The sequence below is a fragment of the Corvus hawaiiensis genome, chromosome 8 (genome assembly GCF_020740725.1).
Source record: "Corvus hawaiiensis isolate bCorHaw1 chromosome 8, bCorHaw1.pri.cur, whole genome shotgun sequence".
Lineage (NCBI taxonomy): Eukaryota > Metazoa > Chordata > Aves > Passeriformes > Corvidae > Corvus > Corvus hawaiiensis.
Window position 1 is genome coordinate 36823854 of NC_063220.1, and position 22216 is coordinate 36846069.

Sequence of the window (22216 nt, forward strand, 5' to 3'; positions counted from 1 at the left end):
CAGCTGGGGCTGCCCCTGGATCCCTGGCAGTGCCCAAGGCCAGGCTGGACACTGGGGCTTGGAGCAGCCTGGGACAGTGGGAGGTGTCCCTGCCATGGCAGGGGTGGCACTGGATGGGTTTAAGGTCCTTTCCCACCCAAACCAGTCTGGCATTCTGTGATTCCTTTCCTCCAGGATCTATCCTAAAAATGTATCTGACAGAAAGGAGGTTGCTATAGAAATGTTGGTGTTGCCTGGTTAATTGGGATGTAAGGGCCACGACCCTTTTCATTCTGAACGTTTCTCTTCCTGCAGTTTTATCCAATACCCTTCCCAGTGAGATGATGTTGTGCTGAACCTCCAGATCTCCCTGCTGGCTTTCTAATTTCTCTGTTTCCAATGTGATTTCTCATTTCAGGCCCGTGTGAATCCCATCAGTGTCACTCCACCCATCCAAGCCATAGATCAGGACCGAAACATCCAGCCTCCCTCCGAGCGACCCGGCATCCTCTATTCCATCCTAGTTGGTTGGTGTCTGCTACTCTTCCTATCCCTCCCAATCAGTCCCTCCAGTATGAGCAGCCAGGAAAAGATTGCCTGGGAGAGTGGAGCCCTGATAAAAATCCCTCCTGTGGTCAGTGGGGTGTTTGGAATCATTGTTCTACCTGGTGGTGTTGCATTGCCACGTGGGAGTTCCTTAGAGTTCATAACGTGGGGTTATCTATTAGAGTTTATTTGGATTAAATCCAGAATTGTTGTCAGGTTTAGTGAATGGAACAACACAGCGAGGGAAAGGAGAGCTCTGCTGGCATGTGTTTTCCATTGACAGGCACAAAAAAGAGGCTCAAAAACCACAATTACAGCAGATTTCATCCCAAAAATCTTGTGGCACAGGGCATCTCCAAGGATCTTACCACATCCACCTCCAATTTTGCTGCCTGTGAGCTCTCCTTTGGAATTTGAAGCTTGTTTCGTTGTTTTTGCTGTTTTCTGTACTTTTTCCTGCTGCTTCCCCATGTTTGGCATTTGCTTCCGGGCTTGTAGGATGTGATCATGGAAGGGCCTGAGGGTGGTCAGCAGTTGCAGGGCTCCACCTGCCCTGCTCTTCCCAAAATCCACCCATGGATGTTTCTGTGGGATTTGGAAACAGGGAATCTTGTGGAATCACATCTTTTCCCTGTGTTCCCTGTGTTGAACCCCACGGTTTTCCCAGCCAAGGAGGTGGAAGTGAGGATTTTGAGGAGCACGTTGTGGAGGCTTAGCTCTGCAAATGGATTTATTTATAAATGTAATCAATTGATTTGGTTCCGAAGTTCTGCAGGGACAGCTCCACCCCAGGGCCACGTTTAGGCCAATTTTTGAAGGTTTTTTTGCATAATTCCCCAAGTTCTTCAGGAGTGAAATCATTAAAGATTGTGTGTCACTAACCTGGGATACTGGGAATATTGGAGTGGCTGCTCTGACCTCCAAGGAATACTTTAGGAAGGTGTGGTGCAGCAATTTGGGTTGGTTTGGGGACCTTGTTTTACCTCCTTTGTTTTTCTCTCCTTTCTTTTTTCTCCTTTCTTTTGTCTTTCTTTTTCCTTTCTTACTTTTTTTTTCTCCTTTCCTCCTCTTTCTTCTTTTTTCTTTTTTGCTTTCTTTTGTCTTCTCTTGTCCATCTCTTGCCCTTCTTTATTCTTTCTTCTATTTTTCCTTCTCCTTGCTTTTTCCCCTCTTTATTTTTTCTTCTATTTTCTGTCACTTTTCTTATTCTCCTTCTTTTTCCCTTAGATTTTCCTTCTTTTTTCCTCCCTTTTTCTTTTTTCTTTTTTCCCCCCTTTTCCTCTTCTTCCCTTACCTCTTTGCTCTTTTTTCTTCTTTTTTATTCTCTTTTCTTATTTTCTTCCTTTTCTCTCTTTTCACTGTCTTTTCTTCTTTTCCTTCTTCTTTCTTTTTTCCTCTTATTTTTTCCTTATTTTTTCCTTTCTTTTTTCCTAGTTTCTATTTTCCTTCTTTTTAAATTCATTTGCCCCTAACCTTTTTCTTTTTACTTCTTTCTTTTTTCTTCTCCTTTCCTTCTCTATTCCTTCTTTTTTTCTTCTATCTTAGCTTCTTTTTTCCTTCTCTTTCCTTCTTTTTCCTTTATTTTTTCTCCTTCCTCTTTTCCTTCTTTTTTCTTTTTTCCTTCTTTTCCCCATATACTTTCCTTCTTCTTCTTTTTTCCTTCTTTCCCCTTCCCTTGTTTTCCTTTCTTTTCTCTTTCTCTTTTACTTCCTTTTACTGCCTTTCTTCTTTCTTAATTTTCCCCTCTTTTTTCCTAATTTCTTTTTCTTTCTTTCTTTTCTTTCTAGTTTCTATTTTCCTTCCTTTAAAATTCTTTTTTCCTCTTATTTTTTTCCTTTTTACTTCTTTTTCTTTCCTTTTCCCTTCTTTCCTGCCCTCCCCCCTTCTGTGTCTCTTTTATTTTCTCTTTTCTGGTTTTCCCTTCTTTTTTTCCCCCTTATTTTCCCTCCTCTCCACTCTTCCAAAGGATTTCTTTCTGGATTTTAAGTCTGCCTTCATCTCCACAAGGATTTGCTATTTCTGTTTTAGCCTCAGAAAATATTAAGTAGTTCCACAGGAAATGGGCTTTGGAGATATTTCTCATTATATGGATTTTTTCCCCCCTTTTCTTTAGATCTCAACCTCATTCTCCTGGATATCTTTAGAAACGTCCTTTTTTAAACACTGGGAGGTTTGAACTGTGCCCATGGAATTAGGGAATAAGTTACTTATGAGAATGATTTTTAATTTGTTTTTTATTTGACTCAGTTTTATTTGGTTCTTCTTTTCCCTTTTTTCTTTGCCCACCTGTGTGAGACACTGTGGGTATTTGATATATTTAACATTTGGGAATGCGATATTTGGAATTTTTTTTTTTTTTTTTTTGGTAATACACTCATTTTTCCAACCCTTGGCTTTTGGGAATGTTCATTTCTTTGGGTCTTTGCAATACACCCACATTCCCTGCATTTATCCAGCTGTGAAGCAAGGCCCCTCCCTTTATTTTTGCTAGCAGTGTTGTTGATTCTACCAGTAAATTTTATGATTTTTGACTCAAAAATTTTATTGGTTTTAATAGTAAAATGTATTATTTTAAATAGTAAAATGTATTCTTTTAAATAGTAAATTACTAGTAAATAATTAACCAGTAAATCACTAGTAAAATACTCTTTTTGGGAGTAATTTGAAGTCTTTATTTTCTCTGGGGCCAATCCTTGAGGAAAACCGAATTTTCCTTTCAATCATCAGCTTTTTGCCCTTGGAACTGGCTCTGTGATTTCTGCTGCCAGTTTTGGATGCTTTTGGTTGATATTTTAAAGAAAGAGCCAAAAATGCACAATAGCTTCTGGGAAGGGGGAGCATCCTCTCCAGTCCTGTGTGGGACCAGCCCCAGGTCCCACAAACCCCCTCCTCTGGCTCTGGGAAAAGCAAATTGAGGAGTCCTTTCCTTCTCCCCCTTGCCGGCCCCCCACATTTTGATCCCCCAGCCTCTCCAAACACATGGGAGTTTCTGGAGCCAGGAGACTCGGAGCTCACCCCTGGATCTTCAGAGCAGGCAGAGGTGGACTGAGGGCTGCTCAGCTCTGTCAAAATGCCAATATTTCTGTGCCTGCAGAAGCAGGTATCCCTGTTCCTGGAAAACCTGGCTCCCACAGTTCAGGAATCCAGGAATCTGAGCCCTTCCCGTGCTGGGCAGGAGCTGAGCAGGCATCCCCCATTAGCATTTGGGCATCCATCTCTGCTGTGCTTTAATTTTCGCTTTTCTATCGTCCACCTTGCTGCCTTTTCCTCCTTGATTGGTGAGCTTGGTTTGGCCGTTTGTGGAGTTTTTTGGGTTGTTTTCTTTCCCTTTTTTTTTGCCTGGATTCTTTCCTGACATCCTGACACACCGTTAGCCTCATCTCCCCTTCTCTAGATCCCTTTGTGACTCTCACCCTCCTCCCCTGTGTATTTGTTCTCCTTCAGGGCCCCTCTTGTTTTCTCCTTTCTCAGAGTTTTTGCCTTCGCTCCTTAATTTCTTGATTTTTTTAGCTTCAGCACCAGCCCTGGGTGATGTGCAGCCTCTAAAACCAGCAATCTGTTACCTGCCAAAAGTTTGGAGCTCCTGCTGGCTCCCTTGTGCTCTTCAAAAATTAGATTAATTCATTAGAAGTTGAAATGAAAAGGCGAAGCAAGGGGACACAGGACTTGGAGCTCCAAGCTCTGAATTTTTGCTGGTGGTGTAAGAGAAAAAATAATCCATGGTGGATCTTTTGCTGCTTTTTGGGTTCAGTGTATATCAAGAGAGTCACAGAAAAAATAGATATAAAATACATATAAACATATTTATTTTTATATCCTTTATATAATTTTTATATTTATGTAATTTATATGTTTTAACATATTTATATAATTTTTATAATTTTATATATTTTTAGATAATTTTTAGATAATTTATCTAGCAAATGGTTGTCACTGGGGGATTGCAAATTAAATTACTGCAGTAATTTATCTCCTGGCTTTCTAAAAGTATTTTCTAACATTGCACTTGAAAAGCAAATAACAGCAGCATTTATCAGGAATGTGTTGTATCTCATGCCGCAGTCCTGGCTGGATTCAGGGTTGGGCAGGGCCAGGCTCGTGCTGCTCCCATGGCAGCTTTAGGGTCTCACAACCCCCGGGCTCAGGGATGTTCGGGGGCTCTTACCCCTGAGCCAGGAGCGCCTTCTGCCCTCAGCTGCTGACAGGGCTGCTCCCGGACCCAAACCCCTCGAGATTTTAGGCTTATAATCAGAATTTTGTCTTCTTGGGATGTTCTTGCAATCCTGCTGAGCTGGGAATGCCGGAGTTCACTCCGTGCAGAGCACTTGGGCTTTCTGAGCCTTTTCTTTGAGACTCCCTGGGCTCAGAATCGCTGTAGCTGGAATTTTTCCCTTCTCCTGTGCCAGGCTGTGGTGCTGGAACCTTTCGGCTGAGGCACAGGGACATTTTTGGGCTGCAGCTGCCAGGCACAGCCTTGGTACAGCCCTTCCTCAATCTCCACAGGCTCCCAAATCCCTTCAGACTCTGACGCTTCTGTTTACACCGGCCTGAAGAATATCCTGGAAATCCACGGCCATGAAAACACCATTTACAGCTGACAATTAATGGAAACTGTCGGAGGTTTCATCTGGTGCTTCCTCCCTGAGAAACTTGTTTTTCCTAGAGGGATTTCAAAATAACCTGTTGTTATCATATTATTATTACTCGTGTTATTACTTGTATATATTATTTATATGTTATTAATAATATTCCTCTTGTTAAGTACTTAGGGAGTCCCAGTTGAGAGGAATCTTCATGGTTATGAAGAGTAAGGAAATAATAATATTAAATACATAACTTTATAGTATCCTTAAGCTCCACGTCCAAATAAAGCAGTATTTTATCCTTCCAACAACAGAATTAGGCTTTGTTCCTTTGATGATTAATGAGTAAAACAAACACATTGTTGAACTAAATCTTTCAGAGTTGTTCAAACTTCAATGTCTTTTTTGCAGGTACTCCTGAGGATTATCCCCAGTATTTCCATATGAATCTCACAACGGCTGAACTCACCCTCCTCAAGCCAATAAATAGGGATTTACACCAGAAGTTTGACTTGGTTATTAAGGTAATTCAGGCTGAATTCGTATGTTTATATTCTTTCGATTAAAACAAAAGCTCTGGAGAACAAGTGGGGTGGGCCTCTTGTCTTTCCTGCAGTTTTCACTTCCTTTTTTTAGCCTCTCAGGCGTCATTTAGCACCATCAGGGGGAAGAAGGGTGTGAAGTATTTGTGAAAAGGGAATGAATGTGGCAAAGTTTTAACGTTTCTAGTTACACTGTGTGAACAAACTCAGCACCACTTGTCCCCTCGCTTTTTTATGAGCCCGGTTGTCCTGAGATTGCAGCTGGTTTCTATTTCACGTGTTCAGTTCGCGGCCCATGTTAGCGGATCACGGCGATACAGATCATTGTGTGCGTGGGGAAGGGTCACAGAACCCCAGCACGGGTCAGGCTGGGGCAGTGGGGAATAATTCATGTTTGAGTAGTGAATATTCACAGAATCCCAGGAACCACAGAGGGCACCTCCCTGCGCCAGCAGGGCCATCGCGGAGCACAGGCACAGCACTGTGTGCACACAGCTCTGCAACAGCCCCAGGGAGGAGAGCCCAGAGCCTCTGTGGCCAATGTGCTCAGGGCTGGGCACTGCCCAGGGCAGCAGTTCTGCCTCCTGGGCAGGGCAATTGCTGGGCTCAGGCCCTGCCCGGTGCTCTGGTGCCATTGCTGGGCCCCGGAGCAGAGCCCGGGCCCTGCTCGGAGCCCTCCCTGCAGCCAGGGACAGCCAGGGCTGAGGGCCCCTCTCAGCTGGGGCTCCTCTCGAGGCTGAGCAGCCCCGGCTCCCTCAGCCTGTGCTGGGCACGGAGATGCTCCAGGCCCTTGCTCAGCTGCGCAGCCTCCGCCGGCCCCGCTCCAGGAGCTCCCTGGCCCTGCTGTGCTGAGGAGCCAGGGCTGGACACAGCACTCCAGAGGTGCCTCCAGGGCTGCCCAGAGGGGCAGGATCCCTCCCTGCCCTGCTGGGAATGCTCTTCCTGCTGCCCATTCAGCTCCTAGTGCTGGGAAAAGCCATAAAAGCACAGCCCCTGGATCCCTGGCAGTGTCCAAGGCCAGGCTGGACACTGGGGCTTGGAGCAGCCTGGGACAGTGGGAGGTGTCCCAGCCCATGGCAGGGGTGGCACTGGATGGGCTTTAAGGTCCCTTCCAACCCAAACCATTCCATGACTGTAAATATCCTAAGGAGTTACAGGTTAAAGCCCTGTAGCCCTTTAGTTCCCAAACTTAGGCAGCACAATACCTCGATTAAAAATCAATTAACTGGTATGGGAGGGTATTTTTTGTGCCTAAATAGCAACCTGGGTCGTTAACAGCAATGTTTATAGGATTTAGGAGGTTCCTGTTGCTGCAGTAAATGTGCAGTCAGGGAAGATAGGAAAATAGTAAGGAAGAGGATCAGTCTGTAAGGATGACAATGTGCCACCTACTAGAACAATGAAAGTTTTAGTGTTCTATCCTTCAGGGACCTTTGGAATAATGGCTCAGGCTTGCACCACATCAAACCTTCAGCTTCTTGTGTTGCACATTTCTCATTTCTTGCACTTGTAGGATCTGATTCTGTTTTATCTGGAGGGGTGCAACATGTGATGTTTCCCTTCAAACAGAAAATCTGCTATTTTTGCAGCATGCATTCAATTTAATCTTTAAAATATTCCCTCTGATATGAGAAGATCAATCTTCTTTTTTTCTCCTGTTAAGGTATTATGGAAAACTGTGAAATGGGAAAGGTGGTTAAGTCAATACAGGAATATTTGAATGCAGGAAGGAAGGAGGACAGGAAATGGGGGCCCTCACCTGCACTGCTGATAAATGTTGAATTCTCAAATAGGGAGGCAATGGAACAAACTAAAGATCCTAATAAGAAATGCTGGATTTCAACCTCCCTCTATCTCTGGAATATATTAGCTGACAAGAAAGGAGAAAAACAGTTTTGCCCTTCTATGGGAGCTCTTGGCACTTCCATTCCCTGCCAAGAAACATGGGCATTATTACAACATCCTTACAAAAAAATGTATGGATTTTTGAGAGGGTTCCCATTGGAATTTCCATGTGGCAACAGCAAGGCTGCCACAATATGTGGATTAAGCCATTAAGCTGAAAGGGCTTAATTAAAATTACAGTGCCATGACCACTGCACTGTAGACATGAAATTATGTTCTTGGTACCAGCTCTAAAAAATGTCAGACAGGTTTTATTTATTTTTTTTAAGCATGAAGCAAATGGGAGAATTAATCAAATTGCTACATTCTGCTCCTTTCCTGTTTGAGCAGGGGTTATTTATCAATCAGACAGAATCTAAGCTGGTACTTCCATTCTGATCCATTTGCAAAGAGGATGGGCTACAGGAGGCTGGCTGTGAAATGCTCATGGGTGGAATTCCTGCACTTTGGAGAATTTACCACACCTGGGGGAGAGCAGATTCTGAGAAACTTGCTCATGCTGGGCATGATTCAGTTCACAGGGACTCACTTTTGGAGTAGGCAAAGGATGAGGAGCTGCAGGAGTTTCTCCTCAGTATTTGCAGTCGGGTGATACACAGTAATTACAGAAAAATCAAGAATTTTGTCCAGAGCTGCTATAAAACCTGTGGGAGTTGCAAGAGCAAAAAAAAAAAAAAAAAAAAACTGGAAGTATTTGGAGGCCAATGAAGGGCTGAGAATCCCAGACTGGTTTGGGTTGGAAGGGATCTCAAAACAAATCCCATTCCAGCCCCTGCCATGGGCAGGGACACCTTCCACCGTCCCAGGCTGCTCCAAGCCCCAATGTCCAGCCTGGCCTTGGACACTGCCAAGGATCATGGGGCAGCCACAGCTGCTCTGGGAACCTGTGCCAGGGCCTGCCCACCCTCCCAGACCTTTTTCCTTTCTGGTTGTACCACTCTGGTCTGTGTTATTTACCCAAGAATGCGTCGAATTTCCCATCCTCTAAAGAAAATGCATCCTTGTCAGATTCAAAATCGGGGAAAGCATTTTATTTCTCCTGCAAAAATTGGTTTTCCATTTCTGATCGCCTTGGATTAGTGACTAAAAATGCTTTGATTTTTAGAACATCAGGTGGAAAAAGAGAGGAATGTTTTGATGATCTCACGTGGGCAGCTGTGTACCAGTGAAATGAAATTGATCATTTTAGAGTAGTTTAGATAGTTGATAGATAAATTGATTTAGTTAATTAAATTGATAGTTCTAGAATAGGTTTTCATCCAGTCTGGATGGTCAATTCATGAACCGCTGTCTGTTGTATTTGATTGTATTTGGGAAATTAGGAAGGATTTATGTGACTTGGGCATCTCAATAAAAACCCCAACAGATTAGTTAAAAAATCAGGGGGGAAGAGGGAAAAGATAAGATTCCCAGTTTCAAGTAACATTTGTAGCCTGATTTATTAATAATACTTTTCCTTGGATCTAAGAGTTTTATGGCTTTTAGGGAATAGACTCTCACAACCCAGGCTAGTAGAAGGTGGGGTGGAACTGGATGAGCTTTAAGGCCTTTCCGACCCAAACCAGTCTGGAATTCTGTGCAAAATAATTGGTTTGTGTCCCCTGGGGTGGTTTTGGTGCCTCCCCACAGAGCTGGTGACAGAAATGTGCTCAACACTGTGCAGGGCAACACAGAGGATTTTGAAGAATATCCTTGCCGAGCATTTTCGGTATCCTATGGCTCTATGCCTGTGATCCCAGGGTGGGTTTCAGCCAGGCTGTCGTGGAGCCGATGACAGACAATTCCATGGGAACAGCTCTACAGTGGGATTGCATTTCCCTCTTGTTTAGGGGGTGGCAGAAGGTCAGAGTGGAACAGAGTGTTTGAAATTCCAGTGTTACAGGGAAATTGGTTTGGCATCCCATTGTGCAAGAGGTGATGGAGAATGTTCCTGCTGTAATATCTGCTCTGTTTACTCTGGAATTTGTCCAGGCTGGAATTTTTGAACCGAGTGGAATTTCCAGCCAAATTGGGCAGCAGAGGGGCAGCTCCCATCTCTGCTCCCTGGGACAGGGACAGCACCCAGGGAGTGGCTGGAGCTGGGCCAGGGCAGGCTCAGGCTGGAGATGAGGGAAAGGTGCTTCCCCCAGAGGGTGCTGGGCACTGCCCAGGCTCCCCAGGGAATGGGCACGGCCCCGAGGCTGCCAGAGCTCCAGGAGTGTTTGGACAGCGCTGCCAGGGATGCCCAGGCTGGGGTTGTTGGGGTGTCTGGGCAGCGCCAGGGGCTGGATCCATGATCCCTGTGGGACCCTTCCAGCTCGGGATATTCTGTGGTTCTCCAATTCCTTTCTCGTGGAGCTGCTTTGGATCAGAGATGCTCCCAGCAGTCCCAGTGTAATTAAACCCTTCCCAATATCCATGATTCTCCCTGATATGGATCTCAGCAGAAACAACAGGAAGTGGTGCTCTCCTGCTCCTCACTCTGGAGCTTTGTTGGTTTCTCTGATCCCACTGGGAACATCATGGATCCCTCCTGTCCGTTGCTCGAGTCTGTTGAAAAATTCCTGCATTACAGGAAAAAAAGGCATCCTTTTGGAAACAACCTCAGAATCAAACTGGAAGGCAGGAAATAAGGATGTTTATGTGCCATGGTTGGTGTGATTGCACCAGGGCTGTTTCCTGTTCCGAGGAAGTGCAGGAAGACTGGGAGAGAGTGTTTGCCTGCCACTGGAAGGTGCAGAGGGCAAGAAATGATCAGGTTTAAAACACAGGGAGGTTGTGGGGGACAGCTCTAGGCTGGAGAAACTTGGGAATGATCTCAGTGGTTGAAATACTGAAATAACAGCTAATTCTGATGCGGAGGTATTACAGAATCATAATATATATTTTATATATATTATGGTTGTTTATATAAATACAAAAAATATAACTATAAATATAAAATATAAAAAATATTCTGGTTGTAAAGACAAATACATAGTCACAGAATCATTTAGGTTGAAAAAACCCTCTAAAACCATCAATTCCAACCCTTTTAACTCAGCCAAGCCCACAACTACTCTGTGTCCCCATGTCTTCCCAACACTTCCTGGGATGGAACTTCCAGGGATTGACTGTAGAATTGCAGAAGGACTTTGCAAGACCAAGGGAGTCGGTGATAAAATGGTTGATAAAATTAGGCATGGATTAAAAATAAGGTGAAACATGTCAGAAAGGGTCATCCTAAACTTTTCTATAAAATGATGGGTTCTGGCCTGACTTGGGAATGAGATCTTGGTGTTGGAACTGGGAACGGAGTGTGAAGGTTGGCTCGGTGATCCAAAAAAAAAGGAAATGGAACATTAGAAATCATCAGTGAAAATAGAGAAAAGGACAGGGAGAAAAGTACTGCAGCTCTGAACAGATCCAGGCGTCCTGAGCATAGCATCCCAAAAAGGACAGAGAAGGACAGAGGCTCCTCCAGGTGAGGAAGGAAGAAGCTGGGACAGACCCCTGTGAAATGCAGTTTTATGTCAGAGTTCAGGGAGTGAAGAGGAAGCAGCAGTTCAGCCTCTCCTGCAGTGGCAGGGTGAGGAGTTCCCAACTGGGACAAGGAGGTGGCAGGGTTAAAACAGACAGAATGGGTTCTTCTCCAGAAGAGAAGGTTGTGTGGAGACCTCACAGCTCCTTCCAGGATCTCAAGGGGTACGGGGAATCTGGAGAGGGACTCTGCAACAAGAACTGGAGTGACAGAACAAGGGGGGATGGGTTCAGACTGACAGAGGGGGAATTAAGATGGGATATTGAGAAGGAATTGTTCCTTGTGAAGGTGGGCAGGCCCTGGCACAGGGTGCCCAGAGCAGCTGGGGCTGCCCCTGGATCCCTGGCAGTGCCCAAGGCCAGGCTGGACATTGGGGCTTGGAGCAGCCTGGGACAGTGGAAGGTGTCCCTGCCCATGGCAGGGATGATTTTCAAAGTCCCTTCCAACACAAACTGTGATTCCTTCCAAGACTGATTTGACAGGCAGTGCTGTGGGGCCAAATGCTGACCTGGGTGCAAGGGGAGGCCAGGCTGGCTCATGGAAGACAAATTTATTAATAAAAAGAGAAATCCAGGGAGATCTGAGCTGCTTCTCTTCTTCTCTAGGCTCCTGTCTTTGGCTGCAGCTTCAAGCATGATTTTTGAATTGTTTTTCTTACCATATTCACCAGGAGAGGTTCAGATTAGACATCAGAAAAAATTCCTTTTTCCCTGAAAGAGCGGTCAGGCTTTGGAAGAAGTCGCCCAGGGCAGTGTTGGAGTCACCCTCTCTGGAAGTGTTCAGGAGGCATCAAGAGGTGGCCCTTGGGGGCGTGATTTGGGGGTGATGCTGGTGTTGCTGGGGTAATGGTTGGACTCTATGACCTTGAAAGACTCTCCCAACCTTGGTGATTCTATGGCTGGTTTGTTCTGAATTTCAGACAGCACAATTCCAGCAGGCAATGAGGAGATGTCCATCAGTCGAGGCTCACGGGACTGGAAGTTCTTGCATTAGAGAAATGCTCCATGGGTTTTGAGACTCAAAAAGTCCGGAATGATCTACTGTTTTTTGGTTTCCACCCCTTCAGAACTTCATATCTGCAATGTTTCGTTGATTTTTCCAAGGACTTCAAGCCTTCAGCTCTTCCCATCCTGTTCTGATCTCTTGGCTCCACGCATCTGTTGACCTTTGCTACCTTTGGTTGGGGTAGCTCCAACCTTCCCCTCTTCCCGTGTCTTATTTTTCTTGCATTTGAGAGGATTTGTGCTTATTCTTTGCTCCTCTAAACTTTGGGGTTTGCACTCAGGGTGACAGATCAGGACAAGAATGGAAGAAGTTTCTTTTCATTAAAGAGTTGCTCCATCCTCTTTCTGTCGATGCTGAAATTTTCCAAATCATTCCTTTGGTTGTGCATCTCCTGTAGGTACTAAGGACAAGAAGTGGTTTTTTAAATTAGCTGTTCAAAGGTTCAGCCCTTAGGTGAACTCCGAATTCAATTAACTCTCTTTGAGACAGCCTTTTTTTTCTCTCTTGTGTTTAATACAGTGATGGGATTTGATGTAGAATTAAAAATCTGAGTGCAGGGACAGGGTTTGTCTTTGTGATGCAGGAAAAAAGGGTCCAGGAAACCCAAAATTTCCCTTTAAATCACTAAAATATTTCTTCATGTCAGTAAGATTGACCCTAAATTGTGTGTCAAAACTCCCAGAGCAATGAAATTATTAAAATCAATAATTGGGATGTTCTGTGGTATCTCTTTATTGACAGAAATTTCCTTTCTGCAATAAAAACCTATCTTTCCATGTAAAATTTAACATTCACCACCTAAAACTTGGCCTGATGGCTTTGTGGCTGGTGGGTTTTTTGAGGGAAGAAGAAAGAGTTGCAATATTTGAGAAATAATCCCTAATTGCTGATCACTGCCCTGCAGCACCGTGAGTCTTGCTGGTCCTGAAGTTATGCTTTACCCATGGCCCTCAAATGGATGTTTTGGGGTTTGGGGGTTTTTTTATGCCCAGTGTCCAGACACATTTTGTGCTGATTTAGTTTCCCTGCCTCAGTGATAGCGAAGTCACTGGCAGGAAAGTCACATTTCTTCTGTGTTCTAAAGATATTCTGTGCTCCTTGTCCTCAAGCCAAGTTTTAATCCAGTTCAGCGCTTCTTTCCTTGTGCTGTACCTGCCGACCTCGGGAATTAATCCCCAATCCTAAAGTTTAGCCTAAACCTGGATAAATGCTGTCCCTCTTTTCACCCTGCCTTCCCCGTTCAGTTACACCAAGTGATGTCCCAGTTCCAAGGAGCCACTTTGTCACCCTGCCCCTCCTCCTCCCTCTCCCTGCTGGCTGCTCCTGACTTAACCACATCCATTTAAATAATGGATCACAGAATCCCAGGATGGTTTGGCTTGGAAGGGACATTAAAGCTCATCTGGTTCCACTCCCTGCCCCCTAATTTTGCATTCCTTAAGTCTGAGATCTTCTTGGAGCTCAGTTTGCAGCTCCCCCTGCTACTCTTCCGCACAGCTTTGTGCGTAGCCCCTCACCAGGAATAAATCCTGACATCCCAATTTTTTTGTGTGAAGCTCACTTTTATCCCCATGCACCACTCTCCCCTCAGCTCCCCTTGCTCATGTTCCTGTTGGGATTGGAGGGGAGAGAGAACTTTTTTGGGGTTTTCATTTGTTTGTTTGTTTAGGGTTTTTTTATTATTATTATTATTTTGGTTTGGGGCTTTTTTTTTTTTTCTTTGTTTTCTTTGGGGTTTTTTGTTGGGTTTTTCTTTGCTTCTAGGGATGGACCTTCCCATTTTTATCAAATAAAAGATCTGGCATGAAGACAAACCTCCCATTACATGTTTTATTTAAAATTTGTTCCGAATTAGGCTGTTTTACGCTTCAGATAACTCTGTAGTCCTGTGGAAAAGGAGCAGCATGGAAGTGTCTTGAATAAAACAATTCTGTTTCCTTGCACCTTAGGACAGATTGTTTGGATAGAGGATTGCTGAAGTGGCTCCTGTGATTCCATGGAGAACTAGGAGTATTTATTGCCTAAGTGGAATTGGGAACTCTGAGTTTTATCCAAGGGAACCAGGTTTTGCTCTCTTTTAGATGTTTCTCTAGGACAGGATCTGCTGTTTTGGGCAGTGAGAGGGGACACTGGGAACTGGCTGGAGAATATTCCAGCTCTGGATAGTGCTGGGGGCCTGGAGCTGGACTCAGTGATCCCTGTGGGTCCTTCCAGCTTGGAATTGCACTCAGTGATCCCTGTGAGTCCTTCCAGCTTGGAATTGCACTCAATGATCCCGGTGGGTCTTTCCAGCTTGGAACTGCACTCCATGATCCCTGTGGGTCCTTTCCAGCTTGGAACTGCATTCAGTGATCCCTGTGCGTCCTTTCCAGCTTGGACTCAATGATCCCTGTGCGTCCTTTCCAGCTTGGAGTTAGACTCTGTGATCTCTGTGAGTCCTTCCAGCTTGGAATTACACTCAATGATCCCTGTGGGTCCTTTCCAGCTTGGAGTTGGACTCAATGATCCCTGTGTATTCTTTCCAGCTTGGGATTGCACTCCATGATCCCTGTGCATTCTTTCCAGCTTGAAATTGCACTCGATGATCCCTTTGGGGCCTTTCCACCTTGGAATACTCCATGGTTCCATGAGGGAGCCTTTTGCATTGCTCTAATTTCTCATTTTTGGGGGAACTGTTTCATCTGCTACTTTGGAGGAGGGAACTTCCCATTGGCCCTGTTAATTCCCACAGCCATTTGCTCCTCACTCATTGCATCCCCCCTGGAACTGCTTTCCTGTCACCTCCAGCCATCTTCTATCAGGACAAAATGATGGACACTACCAATGGGAGCAATCTTCAGCAGAGATGATGTAATACATATTCAGTATCTGTGAGAATTAACACATTGCACATTATTTTATCTTTTCTTTTTCTTTAGCTGCCCTTAGCTACTCAGTTATACCAGAGTCTAAGTCTGTGCTGGTTTTTTTGTGTCTTGGTAGCAGTGTGAAGGTCACATCCTTGGGGTTATTTGAGAGATCCTTCATTATTTTGACACTAAACCACATTTTTTGAAGGACTGGAACCCAAATGCTTTGTGGCTTAGATACCAGGGTGAAGCAAATATAAATTGTTTGCTGTTTGTGCTCCAGAATATGTGTTAGGAAGCCAAAAAGCTCAACCAACAAGCAAGTCCAGGTCAATATGAGGAAAAAGGGTTTGCACTGAGCACTCAATGTCTGGAACAACTCCCATGAGATGTAACTTCATCTCTTATAAAAAACCCCACAACAAAACCAAAAATAACAAAAAACCCACCCCCAAACCACTGCAAAACAAAGAAGCAAAAAAAAAAAAAAAACCAAACCACAGAAAGAAAAACCACAAGAAATAGGGCACTGGAGCAAAATCTGACAACATTTCAGCTTTTTTTATATTTTTTGAGCATTATGAAGGTTCTGTGTTGAACTCTGTTCATAGTCAAGTGTTGCTTCTAGGACTGATTTCATGGAACATCTGAAAGCAAATCAATTCCTCACGTTGTAATATGGAATTCCTTGTTTCAAACAAAAGGCAAAAGGAAGTGGCTGTTCGCAAATCTTGCTTTTTTCCCTTAAATAGAGGCATCTTCAGAAACAAAAAAATGAAATGAATCCATCATTGTGACCAGTGAACACGAAGGAAAGCTGAAGGGATTCTGAGTGGACGTTCTGAGGAAGGACGCCTTTGCTTTGTCCTTTTGGGCTCCAGGGTTTCAAATTTGAAGTCCAATTGTGGGAGTAAACAACTCTCTTTGTGTTTGGCAGTGTGTAATTCCCAGCACTTCAGCAAAGCCTGCAGCACCTTCCTGGGTGAATATTCCTGCTTTTATCCCAGAATGAGCTCTGGGCTCACTTGGACTTTAAAGCAAGGACATTTTTGTGGTGTTTCAAGCTGTTCAGAAGATTGAGACCCTCTGTTGTTTGCGTTTTCCTTTTTTTAGGATCTCTTCCTAGCGAAAAATATTAAGGGTTTTTATAAAGTAATTCACAGGTGTTGGATGGAAACTCTGGGCTCTGAAAGGACTGACTTTACTTGGAAAAGCAGAAGAAAAGAGTATTTAATGATGGACAACCATTGTTAGTCCTGTGGGGAGGAGCACTTCAGGAGAGCCCTGGAGGGGCGGGAGCGTGTCCAGGGCAGGGAACGGAGCTGGGAAGGGGCTGGAGCCCCAGGAGCGGCTGAGGGAGCTGGGAAAGGGGCTGAGCCTGGAGCAAAGGAGGCTCAGGGGGGACCTTGTGGCTCTGCACAAGTCCCTGACAGGAGGGGGCAGCCGGGGGGGTCGGGCTCTGCTGCCAGGGAACAGGGACAGGACAAGGGGAAAGGGCCTCAGGCTGGGCCAGGGGAGGCTCAGCTTGGACAGCAGCAGGAATTTCCCCATGGAAAGGGTGCTCAGGCCTTGGCAGGGGCTGCCCAGGGAGCTTTGGAGTGCCCATGCCTGGAGGTGTCCAAGGAAGGGCTGGAGGTGGCACTCAGTGCTCTGGGCTGGGGACAAGGTGGCCATCGGGCACATGATCCTGGAAGTCTTTCCATCCTAAAAGATTCCAGGATTCTCTGATTCCATGATACATCTACATATAAAATAGAATCCCAGTAGTGTGTGGTGCTTGAGGAGCAGACTTTTCCTGGTATTTTTTTTTTATACTTTCAATATTTTAACTTAGGCAAAAATTCCTTCTCAGGACATTTCTGGAGTTTCACCCTCCTGGGTTAGTAGCCAGAGTCCTGCCGGGTAATTTTGGTGAAGTTTATTTTCATTCAGTGGAGCATCAACTGGACTGGTCTGGAGAATCTTTTCCTGTTGTTCAAGAGTAATCCAGGTATATTTTAAAAAGAAAACTCCATTTTTTCCTAAAAACCAAGAATGAGTTTTTTATGGGTTACTTAAGGTGTCATCACCTCCTCTGAAGAAAACAACAATTTTTATATTTCTTTTTACTTGAACTAGAAGCTTTTAATACCTTTTTCTTTTCTTTTTTTTTATAGAGGTTTTTATCATTAACAAGATGCTATTGCTGCTTTATAAACAAAGAAAGTTAACATTTTTCAGACCAAGAAAAGGTGTTTAAATAAGAAATTTTAAAAAACTTCGATGAAACCAAAGGGATGTTTCCAGACCAAGGTTCCTTGGACTCTTGATTTGAAAAATGAGGAATTACCTGTTTGAAATGGGGGAAATACCAGATTAGAAGTAAAACCCTCTGCAAACAGCAAGTCCTGCTACCAACAGGAATTTAGGTCTCATTCTCTCTGTTGTGGTCCAGGGTCTGTGTGCATCCCGATTTTGGGAATACAAATTTTGGCCGTGGAACAGGAAACTCTTTCAGTGGCCTACTGTTGTCTTGCTGCAGTGTCACGTGCAGGACTATAATTAAACCCGGTTTACTTTTTGTCTCCTAATTCCCTTGTGTCTTTGCTTTAATTAGTTGTTGGTTGGGAAGTTACAGGAAAAGAAAGCAGAATTCTAGGTTTTTATAGGTTTAGCACCGTGGAATGGGCAATTAGTGCTTTTATCTTTAGGAAGTTTGAGAATAAGAATAAATCAGGTGAAAAATATGAGGGAGTAACTCCTGGGAGGTTCAGAGCTGCCATGGGGAAGTAAGTGGGGGTTATTTTGTGGAAGTAAAGAATTTTGCTGGACACACATCCACAACTTCCCTGGGAACAGGGTGCCCAGAGAAGCTGTGGCTGCCCCTGGATCCCTGGCAGTGTCCAAGGCCAGGTTGGCTGGACTTGGAGCAGCCTGGGACAGTGGGAGGTGTCCCTGCCCATGGCAGGGGTGGCACTGGATGGGCTTTGAGGTCCTGTCCAACCCAAACCAGTCTGGGATTCAAAAATAGGCAAAATCCAGATTAAAGTCCCACTCATGTAACGCTGAAGAGGCAGATTTGGGGGGAGAGGAAGCAAATGTGTCCATGTGTGCTGTTCCCACCTGTCGTGGTTTGACACAGTTAAGCGTCAAGCACACAAAATCTGTTACTTTTCATAAGGGGAAAATAAGAAAATATTGAGGCAAACTAGAGAGCTGCGAGGCAAAACAGGTTCAAACTTAAAACGGTTGCTGTGCAAATAAATAAGTTTATTACTAACAGAACTAAAAGCAAAAAGGTATAACAAGAAATTCAAGCAAACCCCCCCCTCTTCCAGCACTTCCCTCCTTTTACCCAACTCACACACAGGATAGCAGAACATGGGATTTTAGTCAGTGCTGCAGTTCTTAAATAGTCTCTTTCTTATGCTTAAGGGAAAAAGCGTTTTCTTCTGCTTCACAAAGTGCCACCAACAGCAGACCCGCCCGGAAAGAAACAATCTGCTGTGGTGTAAAACATCTCTCCCCTGAAAAATCTCACAGTTCTTTCACACTGCCAAACATGGGCCATCACATGGGGTTATTAATCTTTTAAAGGATGAGTTACTTTGGCCTGAACACAAAGGCTTTCTTCGCCACCAGTCTCTAAAAGCCTCTCACTGCTTCTATATAACCTGGCATGGGCACTCCTCACAATCTTCACGGGCCACACGTGAATTCTCCATCCCCCCATGTACTTCAAATGGATCAAAGAGACAAACAGTTTGTGATATTACAGTTTCTTACCACAGCATGCAGGAAGTATTTTTAAGCTACGCACGAGAATCGCGGCACCGCCCTCTTTTCTCCTGTCGCCATTTCCAGCTCTGTCCCACATGACTCACTTTCTCTTTCTCTCTGACTCTGAAACCACCACATTGAAGAATGTTCTTGCTCAGGCTTTATGGTGGAGAAAGCCTCGCTCCCTTTGTGCTGCTGGCTGCATGGTGTCCTCTTCAGTTCAGCGTGAAGTGTGCTGGCTGCAGACAGGAGGCTCCGCCGGCTCCCGACGGCTCCGCGTGGAGAGGAGAGGGGCGCGCCGGTCCCAGGAAGCCGCGCTGGATGGGTTTAGCCGTGTGGCAGTCCATGGCTGGGCTTAGCCGTCCGGCAGTCCATGCCTGGTTTTAGCCGTGTGGCAGTCCATGCCTGGGTTTAGCTCTGTGGCAGTCCATGGCTGGTTTAAGCTGTGTGGCAGTCCATGGCTGGGTTTAGCCGTGTGGCAGTCCATGGCTGGTTTAAGCTGTGTGGCAGTCCATGGCTGGGTTTAGCTCTGTGGCAGTCCATGGCTGGGTTTAGCTCTGTGGCAGTCCATGGCTGGGTTTAGCCGTGCGGCAGTCCATGGCTGGGTTTAGCCGTGTGGCAGTCCATGGCTGGTTGGGTTCAGCCGTGAGCAGTCCATGGCTGGGTTTAGCCGTGTGGCAGTCCGTGCCTGGGTTTAGCTCTGTGGCAGTCCGTGCCTGGCTTTAGCCGTGCGGCAGTCTATGGATGGGTTTAGCCGTGTGGCAGTCCATGGCTGGGTTTAGCCGTGTGACAGTCCATGGCTGGGTTCAGCCGTGCGGCAGTCCATGGCTGGGTTTAGCTCTGTGGCAGTCCATGGCTGGGTTTAGCCGTGCGGCAGTCCATGGCTGGCTGGGTTCAGCCGTGCGGCAGTCCATGGCTGGGTTCAGCCGTGCGGCAGTCCATGGCTGGGTTCAGCCGTGCGGCAGTCCATGGCTGGGTTCAGCCGTGCGGCAGTCCCTGGCTGGGTTTAGCCGTGTGGCAGTCCATGGCTGGGTTTAGCTCTGTGGCAGTCCATGGCTGGGTTTAGCCGTGCGGCAGTCCATGGCTGGGTTTAGCCGTGCGGCAGTCCATGGCTGGGTTTAGCTCTGTGGCAGTCCATGGCTGGGTTTAGCCGTGTGGCAGTCCATGGATGGGTTTAGCCGTGTGGCAGTCCATGGCTGGTTGGGTTCAGCCGTGCGGCAGTCCATGGCTGGGTTTAGCCGTGCGGCAGTCCATGGCTGGGTTTAGCTCTGTGGCAGTCCATGGCTGGGTTTAGCTCTGTGGCAGTCCATGGCTGGGTTTAGCCGTGCGGCAGTCCATGGCTGGTTTAAGCTGTGTGGCAGTCCGTGCCTGGGTTTAGCCGTGCGGCAGTCCATGGCTGGGTTTAGCTCTGTGGCAGTCCATGGCTGGGTTTAGCTCTGTGGCAGTCCATGGCTGGGTTTAGCCGTGTGGCAGTCCATGGCTGGGTTTAGCTCTGTGGCAGTCCATGGCTGGGTTCAGCCGTGCGGCAGTCCATGGATGGGTTTAGCCGTGTGGCAGTCCATGGCTGGTTGGGTTCAGCCGTGTGGCAGTCCATGGCTGGGTTTAGCTCTGTGGCAGTCCATGGCTGGGTTTAGCTCTGTGGCAGTCCATGGCTGGGTTTAGCCGTGCGGCAGTCCATGGCTGGGTTTAGCCGTGTGGCAGTCCATGGCTGGTTGGGTTCAGCCGTGCGGCAGTCCATGGCTGGGTTTAGCCGTGCGGCAGTCCATGGCTGGGTTTAGCCGTGTGGCAGTCCATGGCTGGGTTCAGCCGTGCGGCAGTCCATGGCTGGGTTTAGCCGTGTGACAGTCCATGGCTGGGTTTAGCCGTGTGGCAGTCCATGGCTGGGTTTAGCTCTGTGGCAGTCCATGGCTGGGTTTAGCCGTGCGGCAGTCCATGGCTGGGTTTAGCTCTGTGGCAGTCCATGGCTGGGTTTAGCCGTGTGGCAGTCCATGGATGGGTTTAGCCGTGTGGCAGTCCATGGCTGGTTGGGTTCAGCCGTGAGCAGTCCATGGCTGGGTTTAGCCGTGTGGCAGTCCATGCCTGGGTTTAGCCGTGTGGCAGTCCATGGCTGGGTTCAGCCGTGCGGCAGTCCATGGCTGGGTTTAGCCGTGTGACAGTCCATGGCTGGGTTTAGCCGTGTGGCAGTCCATGGCTGGGTTTAGCTCTGTGGCAGTCCATGGCTGGGTTTAGCCGTGCGGCAGTCCATGGCTGGGTTTAGCCGTGCGGCAGTCCATGGCTGGGTTTAGCTCTGTGGCAGTCCATGGCTGGGTTTAGCCGTGTGGCAGTCCATGGATGGGTTTAGCCGTGTGGCAGTCCATGGCTGGTTGGGTTCAGCCGTGAGCAGTCCATGGCTGGGTTTAGCCGTGTGGCAGTCCATGCCTGGGTTTAGCTCTGTGGCAGTCCGTGCCTGGGTTTAGCCGTGCGGCAGTCCATGGCTGGTTTAAGCCGTGTGGCAGTCCATGGCTGGGTTCAGCCGTGCGGCAGTCCATGGCTGGGTTTAGCCGTGCGGCAGTCCATGGCTGGGTTTAGCTCTGTGGCAGTCCATGGCTGGGTTCAGCCGTGCGGCAGTCCATGGCTGGGTTCAGCCGTGCGGCAGTCCATGGCTGGGTTTAGCCGTGTGGCAGTCCATGGCTGGGTTTAGCTCTGTGGCAGTCCATGGCTGGGTTTAGCCGTGCGGCAGTCCATGGCTGGGTTTAGCTCTGTGGCAGTCCATGGCTGGGTTTAGCCGTGCGGCAGTCCATGGCTGGTTTAAGCCGTGTGGCAGTCCATGGCTGGTTGGGTTCAGCCATGCGGCAGTCCATGGCTGGGTTTAGCTCTGTGGCAGTCCATGGCTGGGTTTAGCCGTGCGGCAGTCCATGGCTGGGTTTAGCCGTGCGGCAGTCCATGGCTGGGTTTAGCTCTGTGGCAGTCCATGGCTGGGTTTAGCTCTGTGGCAGTCCATGGCTGGCTTAAGCTGTGTGGCAGTCCATGGCTGGGTTTAGCCGTGTGGCAGTCCATGGCTGGTTGGGTTCAGCCGTGTGGCAGTCCATGCCTGGGTTTAGCCGTGCGGCAGTCCATGGCTGGGTTTAGCCGTGCGGCAGTCCATGGCTGGTTGGGTTCAGCCGTGCGGCAGTCCATGGTTGGGTTTAGCCGTGCGGCAGTCCATGCCTGGGTTTAGCCGTGTGGCAGTCCATGGCTGGCTTAAGCTGTGCGGCAGTCCATGCCTGGGTTTAGCCGTGTGGCAGTCCATGGCTGGCTTAAGCTGTGTGGCAGTCCATGGCTGGGTTTAGCCGTGCGGCAGTCCATGGCTGGGTTTAGCTGCCTGCGGCTCTGGGACAGTTCCCCCCCAGTGACCCAGGGTCCATGCCATGGCGTTGGGAAGAGGGGAGTGGGGCAGGGGCCCCGGCCCAGCCTGGCAGGGCCCGGAGGCTCCGAGGCCCCCCCATCTCCCGGCAGGTGAGCTGGAACGAAGGAAATTCCCACTTTTCTGTGCTGTTTAAATATGTAAATTGTGAGAAGCGTCATTAGTCT

The 22216-nt window shown here is 47.1% G+C and overlaps 1 protein-coding gene across 13 annotated transcripts in view; it reads left to right on the forward strand.

The window, feature by feature from the left end:
- The window catches only part of PCDH15 (protocadherin related 15), a 711356-nt gene that overhangs the window by 523761 nt on the left and 165379 nt on the right, over window positions 1-22216 (forward strand). For all 13 annotated transcript variants that reach the window (XM_048310467.1, XM_048310468.1, XM_048310469.1 and 10 more), the window contains 2 exons: window positions 398-506; window positions 5520-5632. In XM_048310467.1, the coding sequence (XP_048166424.1) occupies window positions 398-506; window positions 5520-5632 (222 nt within the window). The remainder of the gene's footprint in view (window positions 1-397; window positions 507-5519; window positions 5633-22216) is intronic.